The following is a 19513-nucleotide window of genomic DNA, read 5'->3' on the forward strand; positions in this document are numbered from 1 at the left end:
ACTAATTGCATCCTTAAGCAAATGAGCCAACATAAAAGTGGTTCAATTTTTTTTTTTTTTTAATATTTTGCACTTGGAACATAGCATTGTGGGTCAATTATACAGTTAAAAAAAAAAAAAAAAACTTTCAATACTAAACTTCCAGTTATGAAAAAAATACCTTAAAAACAGTACTTACTGTAATTGCACAATAAAGTTTGACAATTTTCTTAAACACAAAAGAATGAAACCCTCGGCTATAGTTTTTCACATCTAGTGGCTTAGTTTGAATCAATTCCCTTATTTCTCCTTCTTATTAATAAATATACGAAAATGAAAGAGAAGTTCTAAACCTATAATTAAACTACTCTATTAACAAAAGAAAAAAAGATTATAACAAAATAAAAGTGTGTTTACAGGTTCCCACCATACCCTACAATTTGTTTATCCATGGTTATGACTCAGTTACCCTCAGCAGAAGGCCAGCTTCCGGGCTCCTGCACAAGAGTCACCTTTATTTATCCTGTGTGCCAAGTATCCAGCAATCTCAAACTATGTCAGATGTATTCTGGGTGAATACTGACGAATGGAATCATATGATTGGCCCTAAAAAATAAAGCTGGCTATTTATGAGTAAGAAAACCACTGCGTCATTCAGCTTAGCATTCTAAAACGTAACCACTGTAAAACATAGCCTATAAACTGAAAAACTATAAAAAGTTGTCAAAGTAAGCTGGGAAGTGATAGTACCACATACAAATGAACATGCAAAGATGACAGTAACAATGGCTGGAAAATGAGAGTAAAGAAACCCAGCCACCGCTAAACACTTCAGCCTACTTGGCAGATATATTCTTCTAATAAGCAAGAGTCATCTAACTGAAATGAACCATCCTCCTTTAACCACTATGTTCATGGAACAACGTTCTTAATTACCATCCAAGTTCTACTGAGGAAGTAACTAATTAAATCTTTGAAAATCTCCCTTTTGAAGGTTTGACTAAAACAAGCCAACTGAAGAGTCTGAATATCCTAGAACCAATAAAACAAAACCTTGTTATCTGCAAGGACCATACTCAGAAACAAGCCAAGCATATCTATAATTCCAATCCCATTATAAGGATAGCCTCACAAATCCAAATTGAGACTTTATAAAACTGACCTTCAAATACCAAATGTGTAGCTACCAACTTACTAATATTTACTAGTGCTTAAAGTTGAGCGACTTCACTTTCACTTTTCAGTTTCATGCATTGGAGAAGGAAATGGCAACCCACTCCAGTGTTCTTGCCTGGAGAATCCCAGGGACGGGGGAGCCTGGTGGGCTGCCGTCTATGGGGTCGCACAGAGTCAGACACGACTGAAGTGACTTAGCAGCAGCAGCAAAGTTAACTTTCCACTAAATGGCAAATTACAAGTAATGTAAGGTCTAAAATTAAGATCCAATATATTATGCTGCCTTGACACCTGGTAAAACTGGGGTGACTTAACCACAAGTTTCGGTCCTCCCCTACTCTGCTTTCATGGACAGGTCCCAAAGTCAAACAGCCCTCCTTATCACGGAGACCAGGCACACCTCCTGCTTATCCCTGAGTAGTGAGCTTCACTGCCTTGACAGACTGCAGAATTATTAAAGCAAGCCAATCACATCCTCCTGCAGGAACTGAGGGGCCCCTCAACCTCCTGCTTGCCTCACAGAGGTCCTGGTTTTTTACTCTGCAGCATGTGTGTGGCCCTGTGTAGTATGTGGTGTACTCCTCCTAGACATGTAAAAGTGACTAATGAACTGTTGTCTAAGAAACTGCTCTCACGTGCCCAGTGTCTAATGTCATGGGGAGGAAATCTTCTCCAGCAACGAGGTGAAGAAGAGATGACTAAACCAACACATTAAGTCGGAATCTTATTTTATCCTATGATCACTGAAAGTCCACTGTTCTTAACTCTACTGTGTCTATATATAAATTTTCTCTATATTTTACATAAAGTTGCACGTTGCTTTTTAAAATCTTTTCCCCTCTTTTCTTTTTATTGTTACTGACTTATTGTGGAAAGCTTCAAGCATACAAAAGCAAAGAAGGAAGTTTTTGATCAGTTGGGTCAATCTTATTATGCACATGGCTTTGGAGAGCTGTACCCCTTATCCCAAATTCATTTCCAAACACAGAATCATGGCTCCCTTCATACAAGTCATCACTACGAGGACATACCACAGCTCCTCACAACCTTCTCTCCACTATGTAAGAGGATGCTCTTCACTTCAGGCCAGGTCACACTTCAAGTTGTGCTATAAAGACTTGTCCTGTAGCTACAGCCCACAGGCATTTTCTCTCCTGTGCAATTATTTTATTTACAGACAGGTTCATAAAATTTATTTCCCAATTACTATTCTGTCTTTGAAGATAAATTCTAAGTTTCTTAAAGACAATGACTAGTTATTCGTGGTGGTCTCCCCAGAAAAAGGCACTCACTTATACTGGCAAATCTGATTCATAAGCTTTTCTAAAATTAAGGTTATTTGTTGTATGTGTTTGTTCACTTACTGAATACACCAGTGTGTACATGGGTGGGGAAGGATGCCAAGTAACATAAAAGTTGCATACCATCAAGCTATAAAGCAGCCTTCAGCCACTAAACTAAGTAAATGAATCACCTCATGTGACTTACACAGCAATGAGTCAGAATCTGTTTCCAAGCGCAGAGAAGTTCCTCCGTGCTATGTGGGGACAACAATGAACACCCAGAAGGATGTTCAACTCCCAAAGCAGCAGCCAATGATATAGATCTGTGGAGAATGTTACACAGAAAATGAAACAAAATTAAGGGGTCTAATCCGATGCAAAGAAGGTGCATACAGAATAATGAAGAATAGGACTAAAAGATGGGTGGGTTTTGATGCTCAATGAAGCATGAAATTCAGAAGACTATCTTCATTTGGATTTGTTGTTAATGTTGTATAGTTTTTGACTATTGAACTTATGAATACAACTATATATAACTGCTTTCATTTTAAAAACCATGTTATATTTAGGTATCCAATAGTTTATATAAAAATATTATTTTTTGTTCAATTAAAAAGAAAAGGAAGGAAAGAAAATGGACATCAGCATGAATGTCCTGAAAGGAATATTTGCTTCACTATTCTCAGACCTGGTAATGTTCTGTTCCCACTCTGTGTAACTAAAGGTCAATCACAGCCAGGAGAGCCTGAAACAGAGATTATTTTTTATTTCTCAAGGATCTGCTTCAGGCAGAGCCAGATTTAAAAACAGTTAAACAAGGAAACTTGCTAAGTTTCACTTCAACTAGGTTCCCAAGCCAGAAATGACGAGTCCCAGGTGGTAACCTGCCCATCTTACCTCTCAGAGGGACTCAGGTGAAAGGTCCCAGTCCGCTACCCCTGACTGTTACAGTTTAATTTTTGTGGTAATCTGTTCAATAAACATACACTAAGCAGCACACGTCCCAGGCACTGGCGTTATAAAGATGACCAAAAGTTCCTGTCCTCAAGGATTCCACAGCTAAGTAAGAATTCTGAAAATAAACTATTCAAATTTTAAACACACTTCCAAATTTTAATAACTTTTAGAATTTTCAGCTTGTTCTAACAGGCACTTGATTTTCATAATTGATTTCATTAATATCTATGAACACTTACACTGTTAACTTTCATCAAATGAAATTATGTCAAAAGTGAAATTAATACAGCTCAAAGAAAAAAAATTATGAAACTGGTCCACTTCCTTCTAAAGCACAGAGAACATACAATTTAAGGAAGAGGAAAACATGGACCGGTATTCTAACACCTATATGAAAAGCCTGAAGTAAGATTTGTTTTGGGAATTCCCTGGCAGTCTAGAGATTAGGACACAGTGCTTTCACACCCTGGTCCCAGGTTCAATCCCTGCACAGGGAAAGATCTTACAAGCTGCAGCACAACCCAACCCACCCCCCGCCAAAAAAAAACCATGAAAAAAAGAAAAAGATTTACTTTGCAAAATGACATCATCAATTTCAAAGTTAGCTAACTTTAAAAATCACACCTATTTATTTAACAGTTTTAAACTTGTCACAGCACTTTTGACATTTTATTTTCACAAGAGCTTACATGTGATAATGTTAAGTAACTTCTCATGCAGCTGGTGAGTAGCAGACCTGGGATTAGAAAATGAGTCTCCTCATCCTCAGCCTTTTGCGTTTTCCATTAGTTTCCTTTTAGTCCCCAGGCTGGAACACAATCAAGGGGCAACTCAAACCAGGTTCTCAGTGTAGGTCAGTCTTCATGCCCAACCTGCTTCTCGTGTTCGAACTGTGGCTTCACCATCCTTCATCACCCAAATTGCCTACAACGGCCAAGGGTGCCAGATGGATTCTCTCTCTGAGAGAAGCCAGCCAGTGGCTGGCTACCCACTATTTACAAAAAGAATTCCAAATTTTGTAACCCAATATCTAAGACCTTTCACATTTGCTCCAAACCTGTATTTTAAATCTCTGCTTCCCAATACTGTATTTCATATACTATGGCTCCACCCTAGGTGAACACACTGCTGCCATTCTTACTTATTCCTTTCACTCCTCTGTATCTTTTTTACATTATTCCTTTCATCTTTAAAGACCTACTTCAAAAAAGCACCTCCACAATGAAGCCCTGCTTGAATTCCATAAACCAATTTTTTTCTGAATGTGCTAACCTTTATTCTGAATCTTTCTGCGGACACTTTTCCAGCCTCTATTATGATTACTAATGTACATGACTTATACCCCCCCTCACTGTGGCTCCCTATGGACAATGGTATGCTTATTTCATTTACTCAGTCAACAAATAACTGATTTACAGTAAATGAATACATACTATGTTCAAAAACACGGCTACACAGTGAATACAGCAGACCAAAACCCTGCCCTTGAGTTTACCTTCTGTTGGCAAATAACGTTAATTTGGAAAGTGGTGAATGATACAGTGAAAAGTAAAGCATGTTAAAAATATTGAGTAATCTTAAAGATATTGGGTAATATAAAGTAATTGGGTTCAGGGGCTTCTATTTTAACTAAGTTGGTTAGGAGGCCTATTGGACAATGTAACATAGAGAGGCTTGAAAGAAATAGTAAAAGAACAAAGCATAGAAAGAAGCAAGTGCAAAGGCACTAAGGCATGAGCAAGCACGTAGTTTCTTAGGAAAACAAAGGCTACTATAACTGACACTAACTGAATCAGAGGGCTTCCCAGGTGGCTCAGTGGTAAAGAACTGGCCTGTCTAGCAAGAGATGTGGGTTCGACCCCTGGCTCAGAAAGATCCCCTAGAGAAGGAGATGGCAACTCACTGCTTGGCGGGCTACAGTTCACGCAGTAGTAAGAGAGTCCAACGCTGTTTAGTGACTAAACAACAAAAACTGAAGGAGGGTAGGTGGGATACCTCAGCAAGGTGTTTTTATACACTAGAAATATCCTCAAGAGTATAATTGTTTCTTATTATTATGTCTCCCTAATAGTAATAACTACCACTCTGGTGTGATTGATACACATTAATTCTTTTTTTTTTTTGGATACACATTAACTCTAATCCACACAATAATGAGAAAAAGCTATCATTACCCCCCACCTTTTAGTTAAAGAAACCAAACCTCCCAGAGGTTAAATCTCAAATAGAGGATCACATAAAAGTTGCACAGCCTGAAATGAAACCTAACTGTCCACTGGACTCAACTTCTATACAGACTACCCACATCTAAGAGTTCTCATTATTTACTTCTGCTTGGTTTCCATTGCTTTAATTTTTTCCAGCCTCTCCTTGGGCTCATTATTTTTAAACGTAGTAACTATAAATACTATGGAACCTAACTTTCCAATCCTATTTAGCAACAGTAATTATAAATTAAAATTTTAACTTACATGTAAGTTTAATATGGTCTCTTATGAATAAAAGGCTGGAAGAGGTTAGAGATGACTTATTCATTCTCATTTCCTCGTAAATAAAACCCTTTATTCTCATTTAAAGTTTTAAGCCCTGGCAGAGTGGCTCCAGCCTGGAAAGAAGAAAATACAGAAGTAGCAAAAGGAATGAATAGTTACTGAATACTTTTTTAAATTTAGCTACTAGCCTCCATACTCATTTTACTTACCAACTAACATAAAACCTACTCAACTGAGCATAACATACTGCTTCAACAGACAGCTTACGGGTATGAAACAAAGATCTCTATTCTCTCATATTTATTGTTAGTACTTTTAACAAAAAAATGTACTAACTGGGTTCATGGTACATAGGGAATTTCTAGAAACAAAACTAAAACATAGCGTGTAGTAAATGAATTGAAACATCTAGAAAAGAGATTCAAGAGACAAACACAAAATCAAAGGTACAATGAATTTTGTTCAGTTGTATGGTGAGGGAGAGAGGGTTCACTGACTTTATAAAAGTTAGGAAATGGCCATGCTCAAAACGTTACAGCGACATCTAAGGCTTGTTCCACTGTCAATATCTCCGTGGTAGCTGAAACAATCTTTTAGAACTCATAACAAAGTGAAACTATTTTAATGAACAGGCGGCCCGAAAATGCCAGGCCAGGTTTCCATGGGATTTATTGGCAATCCAAATCATGTTGGAAACTCGATTACGGGGGAAATTACTTCCATCTCAGAACACGCGTGGTTCAGTGTCTCCAGAGAAAAGAGGCGTCCCTGAGGAGTCCTCCCCGACCCAAAAGGGGCAGGCCTGCCCACAGTTAGCCCCTTCGCGCTTGCCTGAAATGAAGAAGAGTGGAGACCTCACGGAAGTTGGCAGGCCCGCCGCGCGGCTTCCCCTCCGCTATCCGGCCCGGGTCACCTCTGCTCACGCCCCCACACAGGCCGCTCCGGCTACCCACTCCTGAGCTCGCGCTGCCACCGCCTTCGTCTCCGTCCAGTGGGAGGTGTGAGCACCCAGGGCTGCAGCCGTGCGCACCGCTTCCTCCATGGGGGAGCGCCCGGGGGATCTTGTCCCAGACGACCTCCAGCCCCCACCACCGCCGCCGCCGCCACCGCCGCCGCCGCCGCCGCCACCGCCACCACCAGGACCTAAAAAGACAGCTAAAGAGAGCCTGGGCGCGGCCGAGTGACGCAAGAGGCAGCGCGCGCACGCGCAGTGAGGCGCGGCAAACGCCCCGCCCCCGGCGCGCCTTCCGGAGAAGGGGCGGGACAGAGGAAACTGGTCTGGTTTGTTGGCTGACCAAGTGATCAAAATCAAATCAAATCAACGTCAAGAAGTACCATGTACGGTGAATTCCCACGCGCGGTTAGCACATGAAGCTATGTGTCTAAGCTATCCTAGGGAAAGGTGCTCCGAGAGGGCAAGAGCGGGACTAGAGTGAGACCCGGAGGCCCGGGCGAGTAGGAGGAGGCCAAGGGGTGAAACCAAGTGCTGGGGACGGGGCGGAGTTTGGCCTTCTCCGGGTAAGGCCTCCTCTTCCCAGATGGTAACTAACCGAATCCGAAACTATTCGTTACGTTCTTTGGGAGGGTTCATTGTTTGCTAAAAAGCCGACCTCCCTACACTTAGGAGATTTATTTTTCATGAGATGCACGGGAAACCCACTGTTAAGCTGCCCTGCCTTGGCTTCTTCTGGAACGTAGGAAGTTCCTGGGACCCATGATCATGGTTTCGTCGAAAAAGGACGAAGAGGGCTCATTTATTTATTAGAAACCAGAAGAGCAACTAGCTGGATCTGGAGTGAGACCTGCTAATAAAACAATAATACCTTGGTTACAGGTGCAATTCCTCTGGGGATATTTTTCCAGTTTTTGACTAGATAACGGGAACACTATTATACCAAATTTAAATAATTTTGGGTAGGAATCTTTCTAAAATGAAGTCTGTGCTTATTTAGCCAGAAAATGCCAAATGTAATTTGCTTGTTTAGGACTGTAGTCTCATTGGACTATTATTTAGACTGCACAGTCCCTGACTACTCAGGTTTTGGTAACTATGCAGCTTCTAATTTAAAAGCTTTTAATCTTCTCTAAACTTGGCAACCAGACAACTGTCCTTTTTAGAATTGGCTCAGAGGAACTTTTTTGTTTACTTTTTTGGTCTCACCTGTTGTATCTAGAGGACATGGTCAAATAAGCAATTACATTGACTATTGAAAGATAGTTGACCAGCTGGTCTCTAATGATGCAGTAGAGTGTTAAAAATGGCTATAATTCTGTACCCATCCATGTGCCCACACATTTTGCAGAGTGGCTTTGCAGTTCTACTCCATCCCAACTCTGCCTTAGCCAAGAAAATGTGGTGGTTGCCAGCCTAAATCATGATAAGAAGTGTGGATTAGTTGGCTGGAGGAGACCAGGTGGAGCAGAGCACCTTGCAAAGCCACCTAACTGACCCAGAGAATAGACATAGGGCCACGTTGGTTGAGGTACACAAAACTGTCCTGTTGACCCGTAGATACATGAGAAAGAATAAAGGAATCTTCTATTAAGCCACTCTTTTTGACATGAATAAGTATGTAGCAATAACATAAATTCCAACAGGTACCTCTAAGAGGTAGGTGGCTGTAATGGAAGCAGTGGCTAGTTCATATGAGCAAAAACACTTTGAAACTATGTCGACCTAACAAATTTGCTCGCGCCTCTTTTCTGCCAGTATTGTAATCATACCAACTAAATCCTGCCTAATCTAGTCATCTCTCTCTCATCACTGTAGCTCACAGACTAATCTCAAATTCATTATCTGAAGTCACCACGCACCTGACACTTATTGTCTGCACGGTGTATTATTTTTATAAGTATATGTAATATTCCCTGCTAATGTGATACAAGCGCCTTAAATGCCCAGATAACTTCTTCAGCACCTGATGATGCACATCTTACATACCAGAAGTGTTCAAGCATTGATGATGAGATATTTTTAAACTTTTAAAAGTTGAATGCGTTTTCATATACTGCTAGTAGGATTGTAAAATGGCACAACCTCCTTATAAAACACTTTGGCAGTTTCTTAAAAAATTAAACATACACCAGCCATATGATCCAATGATCCAGCTGTTCAACTTCTAGGTAATTTTACCCAAGAGAAATGAAAGCATATACCATTAAAAGATATAATGTGAATATAAATGAACATTCAATAAGTTTTATTTATAATAAAAAAATAGAAACAATCTAAACGTCTGTCAATACATGAATGGATAAACAACTATGGTATGTCCATATAGTGGAATACTACTGAGCAATAAAAGGGAATGAAATGTTGATACATGCTATAATATGGTGGCATGTCAAAGTAATTCTGGATAAGTGAAAGAAGCCAGACCAAAGAGAGAGTATATATAGATTATTACATTCATATAAAATTCCAGGAACTGGATGGTAATATATAGCAATAGAAAGCAGATGAATGGTTGGGAGTAGAGGGGGCAAGGAAGGCAGACAGATTACAATGGGGTAAAAGGAAACTTTGAGAGTGATAGGTATGTTCACTGTTTTGCTTGTGGTGATGCATTCATCATATGACATCATATAAAAACATACCAAGTTGTGTATTTTATATATGTGAAGTTTATTGCATGTCAATCATACCTCAATAAAACCATTAAAATCTACTTTTGTCATTGTTAAAGAAGTATAGGCAAGATTTATTAAGTACTATTTTTTAAAAATCATGAATTAGTCAATCAAAATTACTTCTCATATATAAATTATCCTTCAATTACTCTCCTGTGTTTCGGTTTTGTTACCATAGATGTCAGTCAGAAACATGAGAGTAGCATTTCAGATAATCTTTTAAATTTAGCTCAACCCCCTATTAGTAATTTTACCTTTTACACTGAAAAGTAAATAATGACATTCTCTAGCATTTTAATAGTTTATTATTATATACATTTTTCAATTAATATTAGTTTACCCAAGGCCATAGATAACTGACACATGTAGTAGGCATTTTCTAATACATTTGTTGGAGGAAGAGGGGATCGCTCTCTGAAAAAGTAATAACTTGAATTTTTGGGTAGAACACTAGGATATTTATTAAAAGCCAGATGTTGGCTTTTTTATATTTAATTATTTTAATGAGCATATGACACTGTTAAGAAATAACCACAGAATCCTTCAAAACTTGTACACATCTGTGTGTGTGCTCGGTTGCTAAGTCATGTTTGACTCTTTTGCAACCCCATGGACTGTAGCCCACCATGCTCCTCTGTCCATGGGATTTCCCAGGCAAGAATACTGGAGTGGGTTGCCATCAGATGTTGGCTTTTAACAGTTGCTTCACTTGATGAAATGTTGAGTGGATCAGGTGGGGAGTATTATGGCCCCCCAAAGATATCTACAGTCCTCATCCTCAGAACCTTGTGAGTATGATTAAGTTAAGCATCTTAAGATAATCCTGGATTGTCCAGGTGGGCCCAAGATAATCACAAGGGTCCTTGTAAGAGGGAGGAGGGGGTATCAGAGTCAAAGAATGAGATATGACAGTGGAAGAAGAGAACAGCTTTGAAGATGGAGAAAGGGAAACAAGCCAAAGAATGTGCATGATCTCTGGAAACTGCAAAAGGCAGAGAATAGGTCTCCTCAAGTGCCTCTAAAAGGAATGTAATCCTGCCAACATCTTGACTTGAGCCCAGTTAAACTTGTGTTGGACTTCTGACCCTCACAACTGTAAGACAGTAAGGTTGTGTAGCTGTAAATCACAGTTTGTGGTAATTTGTTAGAGCAGCAATAGAAAACCAACAGTGAATAAACATGCCAAAATAGGGAAAGAACACTGAGATCCTCCAGACATCTTCACCCAAAATAAAACGATTCCATTTTATAGACAGACAACATAATTTGAGTTTCCTCCACCTTCCAGCCCGTTATCTCAATTATTTTACATGGATCTGTTGTGTTTGTTACTTGATTGGCATCTCTCCTATCCTGCTTGCCATGGCACAATTCCAAACCCCACACTTACAAATTTCTTCAGCTGGAATTAATACCTTTTTTCTTTGAACTGCTAATATAGATATTAGCAGGTATCTGTTTATTTCTCTATTTCTTGACTGTGCCTCAGCTTTCCAAAACAAAAAGTCTTTTTGAAACTACCTATGATATGAGGTTAAAAATATGGTGTGATTAATATTACATCAAAGATGCTGGCATGTGATGTCTAAAGGTCAGCTGACAGGGATATAACTCATCAACAGAGGAAGTGGAAACTGGGGAGCACATCTAATTTTCTCGACTCAAATTCAGATATAGAGCTCAGGTTCAATAGTAGTATACTTGGCTACCAGCTACAACTAACAGTTTTGTAATAGTAACCAACCCAGGCAAGTTTTTGAAGAATTTGGCACTTACACATTTCATCCCAGAACCCTATGTAGAAACAGTTATCCATTTGGTGGTTTCTTAAAATGTTTTTTCCTGATTTCTATACAGATATACTGTGATCAAAATGTGAGTAATTAAATCTTTTTGGATAGAGCCTAAGGAAAAGTATTTTGCTCAAATATTTTTTTTCATTCAATAAAATTACTTTAGGATACTAATAAAGATTAGTGATAAGATTTTTGATGACAGTATTAAAATGTGTTATGATTCTCAAATTTTCAATGTATTTAAAATGTGTTATATACCTCAAAAACATGTAAAAGACATTAACATATTAAAATCAAATGGTTTTCTTTAATACATCATTTCATTGTATCAGAAGGTAGTCACTGGGTGGTGAATTCCTTCACACATCATAGATTTGCGTCCTAAGATATGCATGAGTGGACATTTTACATCCTGATGGAGACCTGGGCTATTTGTTTCTATGATGAAAATGGGAAGCATCTGATTGAGAAATTAAGATGATATGGAACCTGAGACCACACAAACTTCTCATGTAAAGGGCAAAAAAGCAACGAGTGTTCAGCTAGAAATAAGTTATTTTATTTTAAAACACATACATATTAATAAATGTTATTGGAAAACTTAATAAATAGCCTTTTATTTACATAAGGCAATTACAACATGCTATGACTACTTCTATAAAGCAGAATATAAGCAAGTATTAGTCATTGACAAATATGTGTGTGTGCCAATTGGAAGCTCTCCTGATACATTTACATGAAAAAAATTTTATGCAACCAACCAACATTTTACATTTTTTATCTAGTTTTATTCCTCTTTCACAATTATATTCCATTTTACAAGAAAATTATTTAAAGAGGCAAAAACACTCAGGAATTCTACTGAAAAACAGTACTCTTAAATTTTTCCAAAGTGTAAAAACACTGACATGAGGTTGGGGTTGGGGGCAAATTATTATGGTCTGACAAATAAAGAGATTCTGCGCTTTTCAGTGTGACCCTTGGCACTAATGGTCTGGGAGTTCCTGACATCCACCTGGTGTCAGGTAGTTCATGGTCAGGGTTGAGCCGCTCGGAAGCAGGAAGTTCAGCATCACCCATTACAAAGTAAACACAACAGAATTCATCTGGTTTACAGGTCATTGATTCTTCTGCAGAACATACACCTTTGTGAAATGTCAAAGAAGCTCATCACACCATCAGAATGTGATCTCTCAGTGCAGCTCTTTAAAGTCCTTGTTTAATTTCCATATTTTACAACAGAATATATAAAACCCTTCTTTTTAAAACAAAAAAATAAAGGAAAATTAAAGCTTCATAGAATCATGCAAGCTTTACACCCAGTGCTTCCTTTGCTTACTCAGTGCTCGAAGTTGCATGGTCCTGAGCAGACAGGATGCCCAGTCCATCACTCCCAAGGAGTCCTGTACATGCACTCTGGTCTGAGGTGACCAGCATATGCTAAACATGCAAGTGCTCTTACACAGATATGGAGACCCATCCCACCCTTTAGAGGTAGAGAAACTGAGGCACAGAAAGGTTAAGTGACTCACCTACAGTTGCACAATTCAGAGGAAAATAGAGAAAATAACAAATAAATCCTCCCGGCTCATGCTCTGGGGCCTAGACTAAGCTTTTTATCATATTGGGTACATTTGAAATAGATGTTTATTTACATGATCATTGTTCTACTGAGTATCAACTTTTCACTAGACAGTATTTTTTGATGTAACAGAAAGTTACACTTTTTTTAAAATATAATTCTTTTGTTGCATTTAACAGTATGTGAGAAATATGTATGAAAATAAATGAGTTGTGAAATTGGGCCAAATTCTTGTTCCCATTCCTATATTTCTTAATCTATTCAAGTATATGATGGAGGTATAAGAATCTGGCCAGATGTGAAAACTCACCTATAAGCTAAAGGATAGACCCTCAAAATTCATCACCAGTACAACTTTGAGGCGGAGGTGAGGAATACAGAAAGTTGAGGTATTTTATATGATAAACTGTTTTATGGTGTGACTGGTGTACAAACTGGTCTTTCTCTTCCCAACTCAAACTAACAGACCTCTAGCTATGATTATGAGTAAAACATATGAAAAACTATTAATAACACAGACATGTCTTTGAGAGGAAGGTCAATGCTAAGGAGTTAATGTTACATTTTTGGTCCCTGAGAAGGTAGAACACCAAGATTCCATCAAATCCTGCTTGATGGGTGAACTATTTCCATTGTGTCAGACACAGTAAGGACAACTTCATCAGACCACTGGAGCCAACTGATCAGTCATGAACACATCTAAACTAAAGCTTCTTCTCTCTGCAGGTTCCTACTCAGTCCCAGGAATTCTAAGTCAGGATCAAGCAGGCATCAAAGAAGAGTGATGGGCAGAGCTCTGCAGATTGCTCTTTTGCGTTAGTTGAGAAGCTCAGAAAAGAGAGGTATCATCTCCCAATAAGAATTAGGCAGCCCGACAGTAGCCTGTGACCAACAAACACCTCAGTCTCCGTGGACTCATCCACGCCTACAGACGGTGCATCTCAAGCACTTTACAGATGTCTAGGAACTGGCCTCTAGAAGTGAGCACAGTATTTACAAAGAGCTGAGAGGTCAATGAAGAAGGAAGATGAGAGGTGACTGCCTACTTTAATAGTACTTTCTTCTATCAGATGAGAAACCCAAAGAAAAACCCAAAGATCAATCTATTGACTACACCTAGAATCAACTTCTGGAAATAAAACTGCAGATAACAAATTGGCTTGAAAAGTAGGAATTGAAAGAATATTTCTTATTGCTGAATCAAGAGCAGCAAAGTGTATTTCACTAACTTTCTAATGTGAAAAGACCATAATAACATCTGAGTGATGATACCCCCTGAAGACCCACCTGTGGGGAGTTCTTGCTCCCCATGTGGCAGTGGAGAGACTGCCCTTCCTCTCCGGATTCTTCTTTGCAGAGATGGAGCAGTCCTATAGAACAGCAAAGTACTCAGGGTGATCTCGGTGCTGGGTTTGGGTTAGAATCCTTAATAGGCCCTACACTTGACCACTGAGCAGAACAGGAAGCAATCTTTTTAAATGCAAAGATTCAGAGGAGAAAACAAGGCATTGTCCAAGTAAGAGAGGAGAGACATGGCCTATTTAGATATCTATCCAGGTAAATGTGCAAGTTTTGATCACAAACATAAGATTTTACAGGAGGCTTGAAAACAAGTGGACAATTTTTTCCTTAGTTTTATCAAAGATAAAACCCAGAGAATAGCATAATAATGAAAATGTTTACTTTTGGAAAGATCACTGTAAGACCTATTCCCTTTCTCTTTAAAGCTTTTATTTTTTTTAATTCCAAATAAATTATAAAAACACAGATTTGTAAAATAAATACTGTAAGTCAGAAGTTATATGCTGTATGTCAAACTTGAAAAGTAGGCCGTTAGACTGCTGGTCATGTCAATTACTTCCAGGCTGCAGTCACACTTGGAATACAATGGATGATATGAATTGCACTCCACTGGAAGAAAAGCTGTGCATCCTACCAAAGTAATCTGCTAAACAGATAGAAATTTGGAAGAGTCTAACTATTCACTATAACTTACCACCTTCAAGAGACGACAAGTTGTTTATACTTCGAGTTTTTATTTTACTAAAAAAAAAAAATCATAGGGAGATAATCCAGAAAATATCACCTCTAAGTATCTATGGAATAACCACGGATTAACTGCAATCAGGAACATCAATAGATTGATTTAAATAAACTAAGCTTCACATGTGAATTGCAACCAAAAAAAATGGTAATTTCCATGAACTTTCTTATGATACTTGTATAGCCACATGTATTTTTTGAATATCTCAACTCCTTACCTAAGAAACTATTTATACACCTACATTTTTAGAAAATTCAGTTCAATAAATTAAGGCCTGTATTCCTAAAAATACTGATGATAAAAAACAAACCTTCAAGAGTTGATAAAAAGAGTAATGGATTTCTGAGCATTTATTAACTATCAGTTACTATAAGATTTAGAAAATTTTTTAAATAATCTTGCTGCTGTTAGTTCACAGCTCACTGACAACTCATGATCATCCAATGTACTTTTAATTCATAAGGGTGTTTTTTGCTCTATCCTTGTTTTATTTAGCCTCTTTATTCAACACTTTAGGGAACTATCCCTTAGGTCTTTAGAGATGTTCTTTTTATCTAAAAAAAAAAAATACATTTTTTTCTATTGACATTCCTTAGTAATTTTAACTGGGTATTATTAAATTCCATGTTCTACTTCACCAAGTCAATCCCATCACTTTACTCAATCTCATTTTTCAACTTGGCTTAGTTCCCTATTTAGACAAAACACTGCCCTGAGGACCTCCCTGGTGGTCCAGTGGTTAAGACTGCACTTCCACTGCATGGGGCACCGTTTCAATCCCTGGTAGGGAAATCCCACAAGTCTCGCAGGGTGGGATGGGGTGAACAATATTGCAGATGAAGTATATAGATATCTTGATGAATATTTGCGTCACTCTGTGCCTTGTTACTATTTCATACACATGGAAGATTACTATAGACAGGCAGATGACCTCTTTTGATCCAAATGCTGGGATAATTCATGGCTATTTTGCATTTCAGAAGTTTAATGAGAGATTGGGTGAGGGACTGCAGAGTGCTTTGTCATCTCAAACAACAGGGAGATGGTTAAACTGTTTTCATTTTTGCTAGAAATTCTTTCTAAAACTATGTGTGTTCCAATTTGTAGCAAAAAAAAAAAACCAAACTTAAGCTTAATTGTGTCCTTTAACTTGTTCCTGAACTCATATGTGCCACTGAACAGGTACTATCTCATTTAACAGCCTTATTATCAACTTAAATAATTTCTTCTTAGTGGACACAATGCTTGCTGAATGAGAACATGGGTAAATTTAATACTGGATCCCAGTTATATTAGACTGAATACAAATAAAATACCTCATGCTACTTAGTCAATTGTCTTTCATTGGATTATAACACATACTGAAAGGGTCAACTTACTCTAGCGTGTCTTTCATCTTGATTCTCTTCCAATAAATAATATTCTATAATTTATAACTGCTTTGAACATTTATAGTTTGAATAGTGAAATACTAAAGTATAATCATGGAAGTTGCATTATTCTAATTTAAAAGAACACACACACAGTAATAGTCAAATTAAGTGAATAGTTCAAGTGATAAAGGCACTGAAATTGATTTGAGCTACTGAAAATCATCCTGCAAACGGAACAGTATATGGTATCCATTCACTCTTCTCTGTTTCCAATTAAAATGTCTAGGAGTCAGGGGTAGGAGAGTCAACACATCAGAGGATTAAAAACAATTAAATGTATATACCTCTGATTTGGATGGAACACCTGAATGTTACACATGCTTAATGCAAAATAACAAGACTAAAGACACATTTACTGTAGAGTCAGATTTCAAGACAACACCTTCTCCCATTTCCAAAGTAAGCTTCTAAATAAGAATATCTGTTCCCCTTCAAACACTAACCAGAATAGGCCTGTTCTATTTAAATAATGATAGTGTTTTAAAAGCAAAGAGTATTCATCAAAGCTTCCAGGTTAATGGCAATGAACATAAGATTCGTCTCATCTGAGAGAGATGACACTCAGGCAACCATAGAGCAACTTCAGAGAATAGAAGGCTGAGTCCACACTCCAGTGCTAAGCAACGCATCCTCATTCTCCACCAGCCTATTCATCATATACAAGCAACTCCAACACAAGCCATTTACTTGTGTAAATTTACTCTTCTACTTCACATCAAATTAGGACCAGAAACCATATCTTCTTTCTGTTCCTCAAGCCATACAATTCCTTGTCACATCCTAGTCCGTTTTCACATTAGATTTGTTCATCTCCCCCAGGTTGAAGTTGAACTCTTTGAACACCTGTATAAGGACAATTCCAACGGAGACAGTGGTGAACCCACAGGCCATGCCCAAGAAGTCCACCAGACCCACGTTGCTCCACTCTCGGAAGAGGATGGCTGAGGCCAGCAAGACCAGTGTGGTGAACACCACGTAGTAGATGGCCCCAAACACAGAGGAGTCGAAGCACTCGAGGGCCTTGTTGATGTACCTGAACTGGACGATGATACTGCAGCCAAGCACGGCTAGGAGCACCAGGCACAGGCAGAGGGCCCGCTGACTAGATGGGTTGTTGTGGAAGATGTCTTGGGCAGCCAGCCCAATGCCCTTGGTGGAAGGCACGGTGAAACTCCCCAGCAAGGAGCAGATGCTGATGTAGACCATGATGTTGGTGGGCCCGTGGGCCGGTGCGATCCAGAAGATGAGCAGCAGCAGCATGAGCAGCACGATGCACAGATAGCCCACAAACACTGGAAAAGAGGGGGCACACAGTGACTGGGGGGCTAGCAGAGCAGCCCCCATCATATGCCCCACCACCTGCCCCTGCCCTCGTCACCAGGACACTCCACTGCTCCAGGTGTGCTTAACCACACCCACTGAGCTCATTCCACAAAAATGTTTTCCCATCACTATTTTCACCATTAAAAAATTCATAGCTCCTACATATTACAAATCAATAAATAAGTCTTCTATTAGTAATATTTTATAACATTAAAAGTCAACATATACACTATGAGATTTTTTCTTTTTCTTTTTTGCGCACATGGCATGGCACGCAGAACTATCCCCAGCAGGGATCAGACCCATGCCGCAAGCAGCGGAAACACAGAGTCCCAACCACTGGACTGCCTGGGAAGTCTCAAGAATTTTTTTTAAGCCAGTCCACAAGATGGTCAATTCAACAAACCCTAGGCAGAGTATTCCTGTCGGGGGAGGGCAGGGAAGGAGAGTCATGTGGGGTCTTAAAGAACATGAGGGAAAACTGTGGGGTGTCTCTGGCTGTGGCAGGGACTGAGGGCTACACGCAGAGGCCAAGGGTCCTCAGGTGTGTAGAGAGTTTCACACAACAAAAAATCATCAGATTCTCCTCACAACTTCTGAATGTCACCTTGGACAGGTAACTGAAAAATGTTTATAATAATCAGAGCCTAGAACCTGTTTTATGTATAAAACAAAGTAATTTGGCAAGCATTTAATATATATTGAATTTTTCAGTACTTCAAGAGTTATTTTCCATTTCAGAAGATCCCACTGCTGGGAGTTCCCTTGTGGCCAGGTAGTTAGGATTCCAGGCTTTCACCGACAGAGTCAGGGTTTAACCCCAGGTCAGGGAACTGAGATCCTGCAAGCTGTGTGGTCCAGCCAAAGAAAAATAATAAAAGAAGAAGAAGATCCCACTGATGATGGCAAAATCCCAAGTGAGTCAATAAGATAACACCCCACATCATCTGTTTTGCACCTGCCAGATTGTCAGCAACTCCACATATGCTATGGGGTCTGCTGGCTTTAATGTATCTATTCCTGTGGCTATACTTGAGCATTCTATTTTATTCCAAAGTATTATTCTTAGGGCATTATGTTGACTTCTATTTATATGTACAAGGAAGTTGTATTTTCCATGAATTTCATTCCCAGATTGTAAAGTGGGTGCTAGGCACTGGGCCTGAGAGGGCTGGGTACAGCCTGGACATGCCAGCAAACAGGTGGTGGGAGTCCCCTCTTCCCCAAGGGTAAGGAAAAGGACCTTGGAGGTCTGCTGCAAGAGAGGATTCGGGAAGACACTACAGCTGAAAGCTGTCTGGGAGCCTAACCTATAAACAGGGGAAGAGGTAGTGAAGGGCAGAGAGAGCAGTGTGCACAAGGGTGTTATAAAATATTGCAAAAGCATGGGCTGTGTTTGTGGAAAAATCAGAAAAAGCAGCTGAGCCTGAATGTGTAGCAGATTTCCCTGGTGGTTCAGATGGTAAAGAATCTGCCTGCAATGCAGGAGACCTGGTTCAATCCCTGGGTCTGGAAGATCCACTGGAGAAGGAATGGCTACCTCCTCCCGTAATCTTGCCTGGAGAATCCCATGAACAGAGAAGCTTCATGGGCTACAGTCCGTGGGTCACAAAGAGTAGAACATGACTGAGCAACTAACATTGAATGTGCAGGAGTTTCGTCTTTTGAATCTCATGGGGATGGGTGTTGGGGGGTGGGAGGGTGGTGATTGCAGTTATCAAAAAAGGAATGAAAGAGAACCTAGGTAAAAAATATATACCAAAGAACAAACAAAAAACACATACGGAGCTCTATAGGGTCTCTAAAGATGAATTAAAT

The 19513-nt window shown here is 39.2% G+C and overlaps 2 protein-coding genes across 11 annotated transcripts in view; both read right to left on the reverse strand.

Annotated features, from left to right (window-relative positions):
• Positions 1-7014, reverse strand: part of NIPA2 (non imprinted in Prader-Willi/Angelman syndrome 2) — a 21809-nt gene extending 14795 nt beyond the window's left edge. Inside the window, exons 1-5 of one of the 10 annotated variants that reach the window (XM_010852976.1) lie at positions 6719-7014; positions 5867-6000; positions 4132-4203; positions 3336-3510; positions 2644-2761 (exon numbers count right to left, since the gene is read on the reverse strand). The gene's annotated coding sequence lies outside the window, so the exon portion shown is untranslated. The other 9 variants (XM_010852974.1, XM_010852973.1, XM_010852970.1 and 6 more) reach the window with 9 other exon arrangements.
• A 10114-nt stretch (positions 7015-17128) lies between these two features.
• NIPA1 (non imprinted in Prader-Willi/Angelman syndrome 1) overlaps positions 17129-19513 on the reverse strand; it is a 23603-nt gene continuing 21218 nt past the window's right edge. The window contains exon 4 of the mRNA XM_010852981.1: positions 17129-17664. Coding sequence (XP_010851283.1) covers positions 17153-17664 — 512 coding nt within the window. The 3' untranslated portion in view covers positions 17129-17152. The remainder of the gene's footprint in view (positions 17665-19513) is intronic.

The sequence above is a fragment of the Bison bison genome, unplaced genomic scaffold, assembly GCF_000754665.1.
Source record: "Bison bison bison isolate TAMUID 2011002044 unplaced genomic scaffold, Bison_UMD1.0 scf7180017864320, whole genome shotgun sequence".
In the NCBI taxonomy this organism is placed as follows: Eukaryota; Metazoa; Chordata; class Mammalia; order Artiodactyla; family Bovidae; genus Bison; species Bison bison.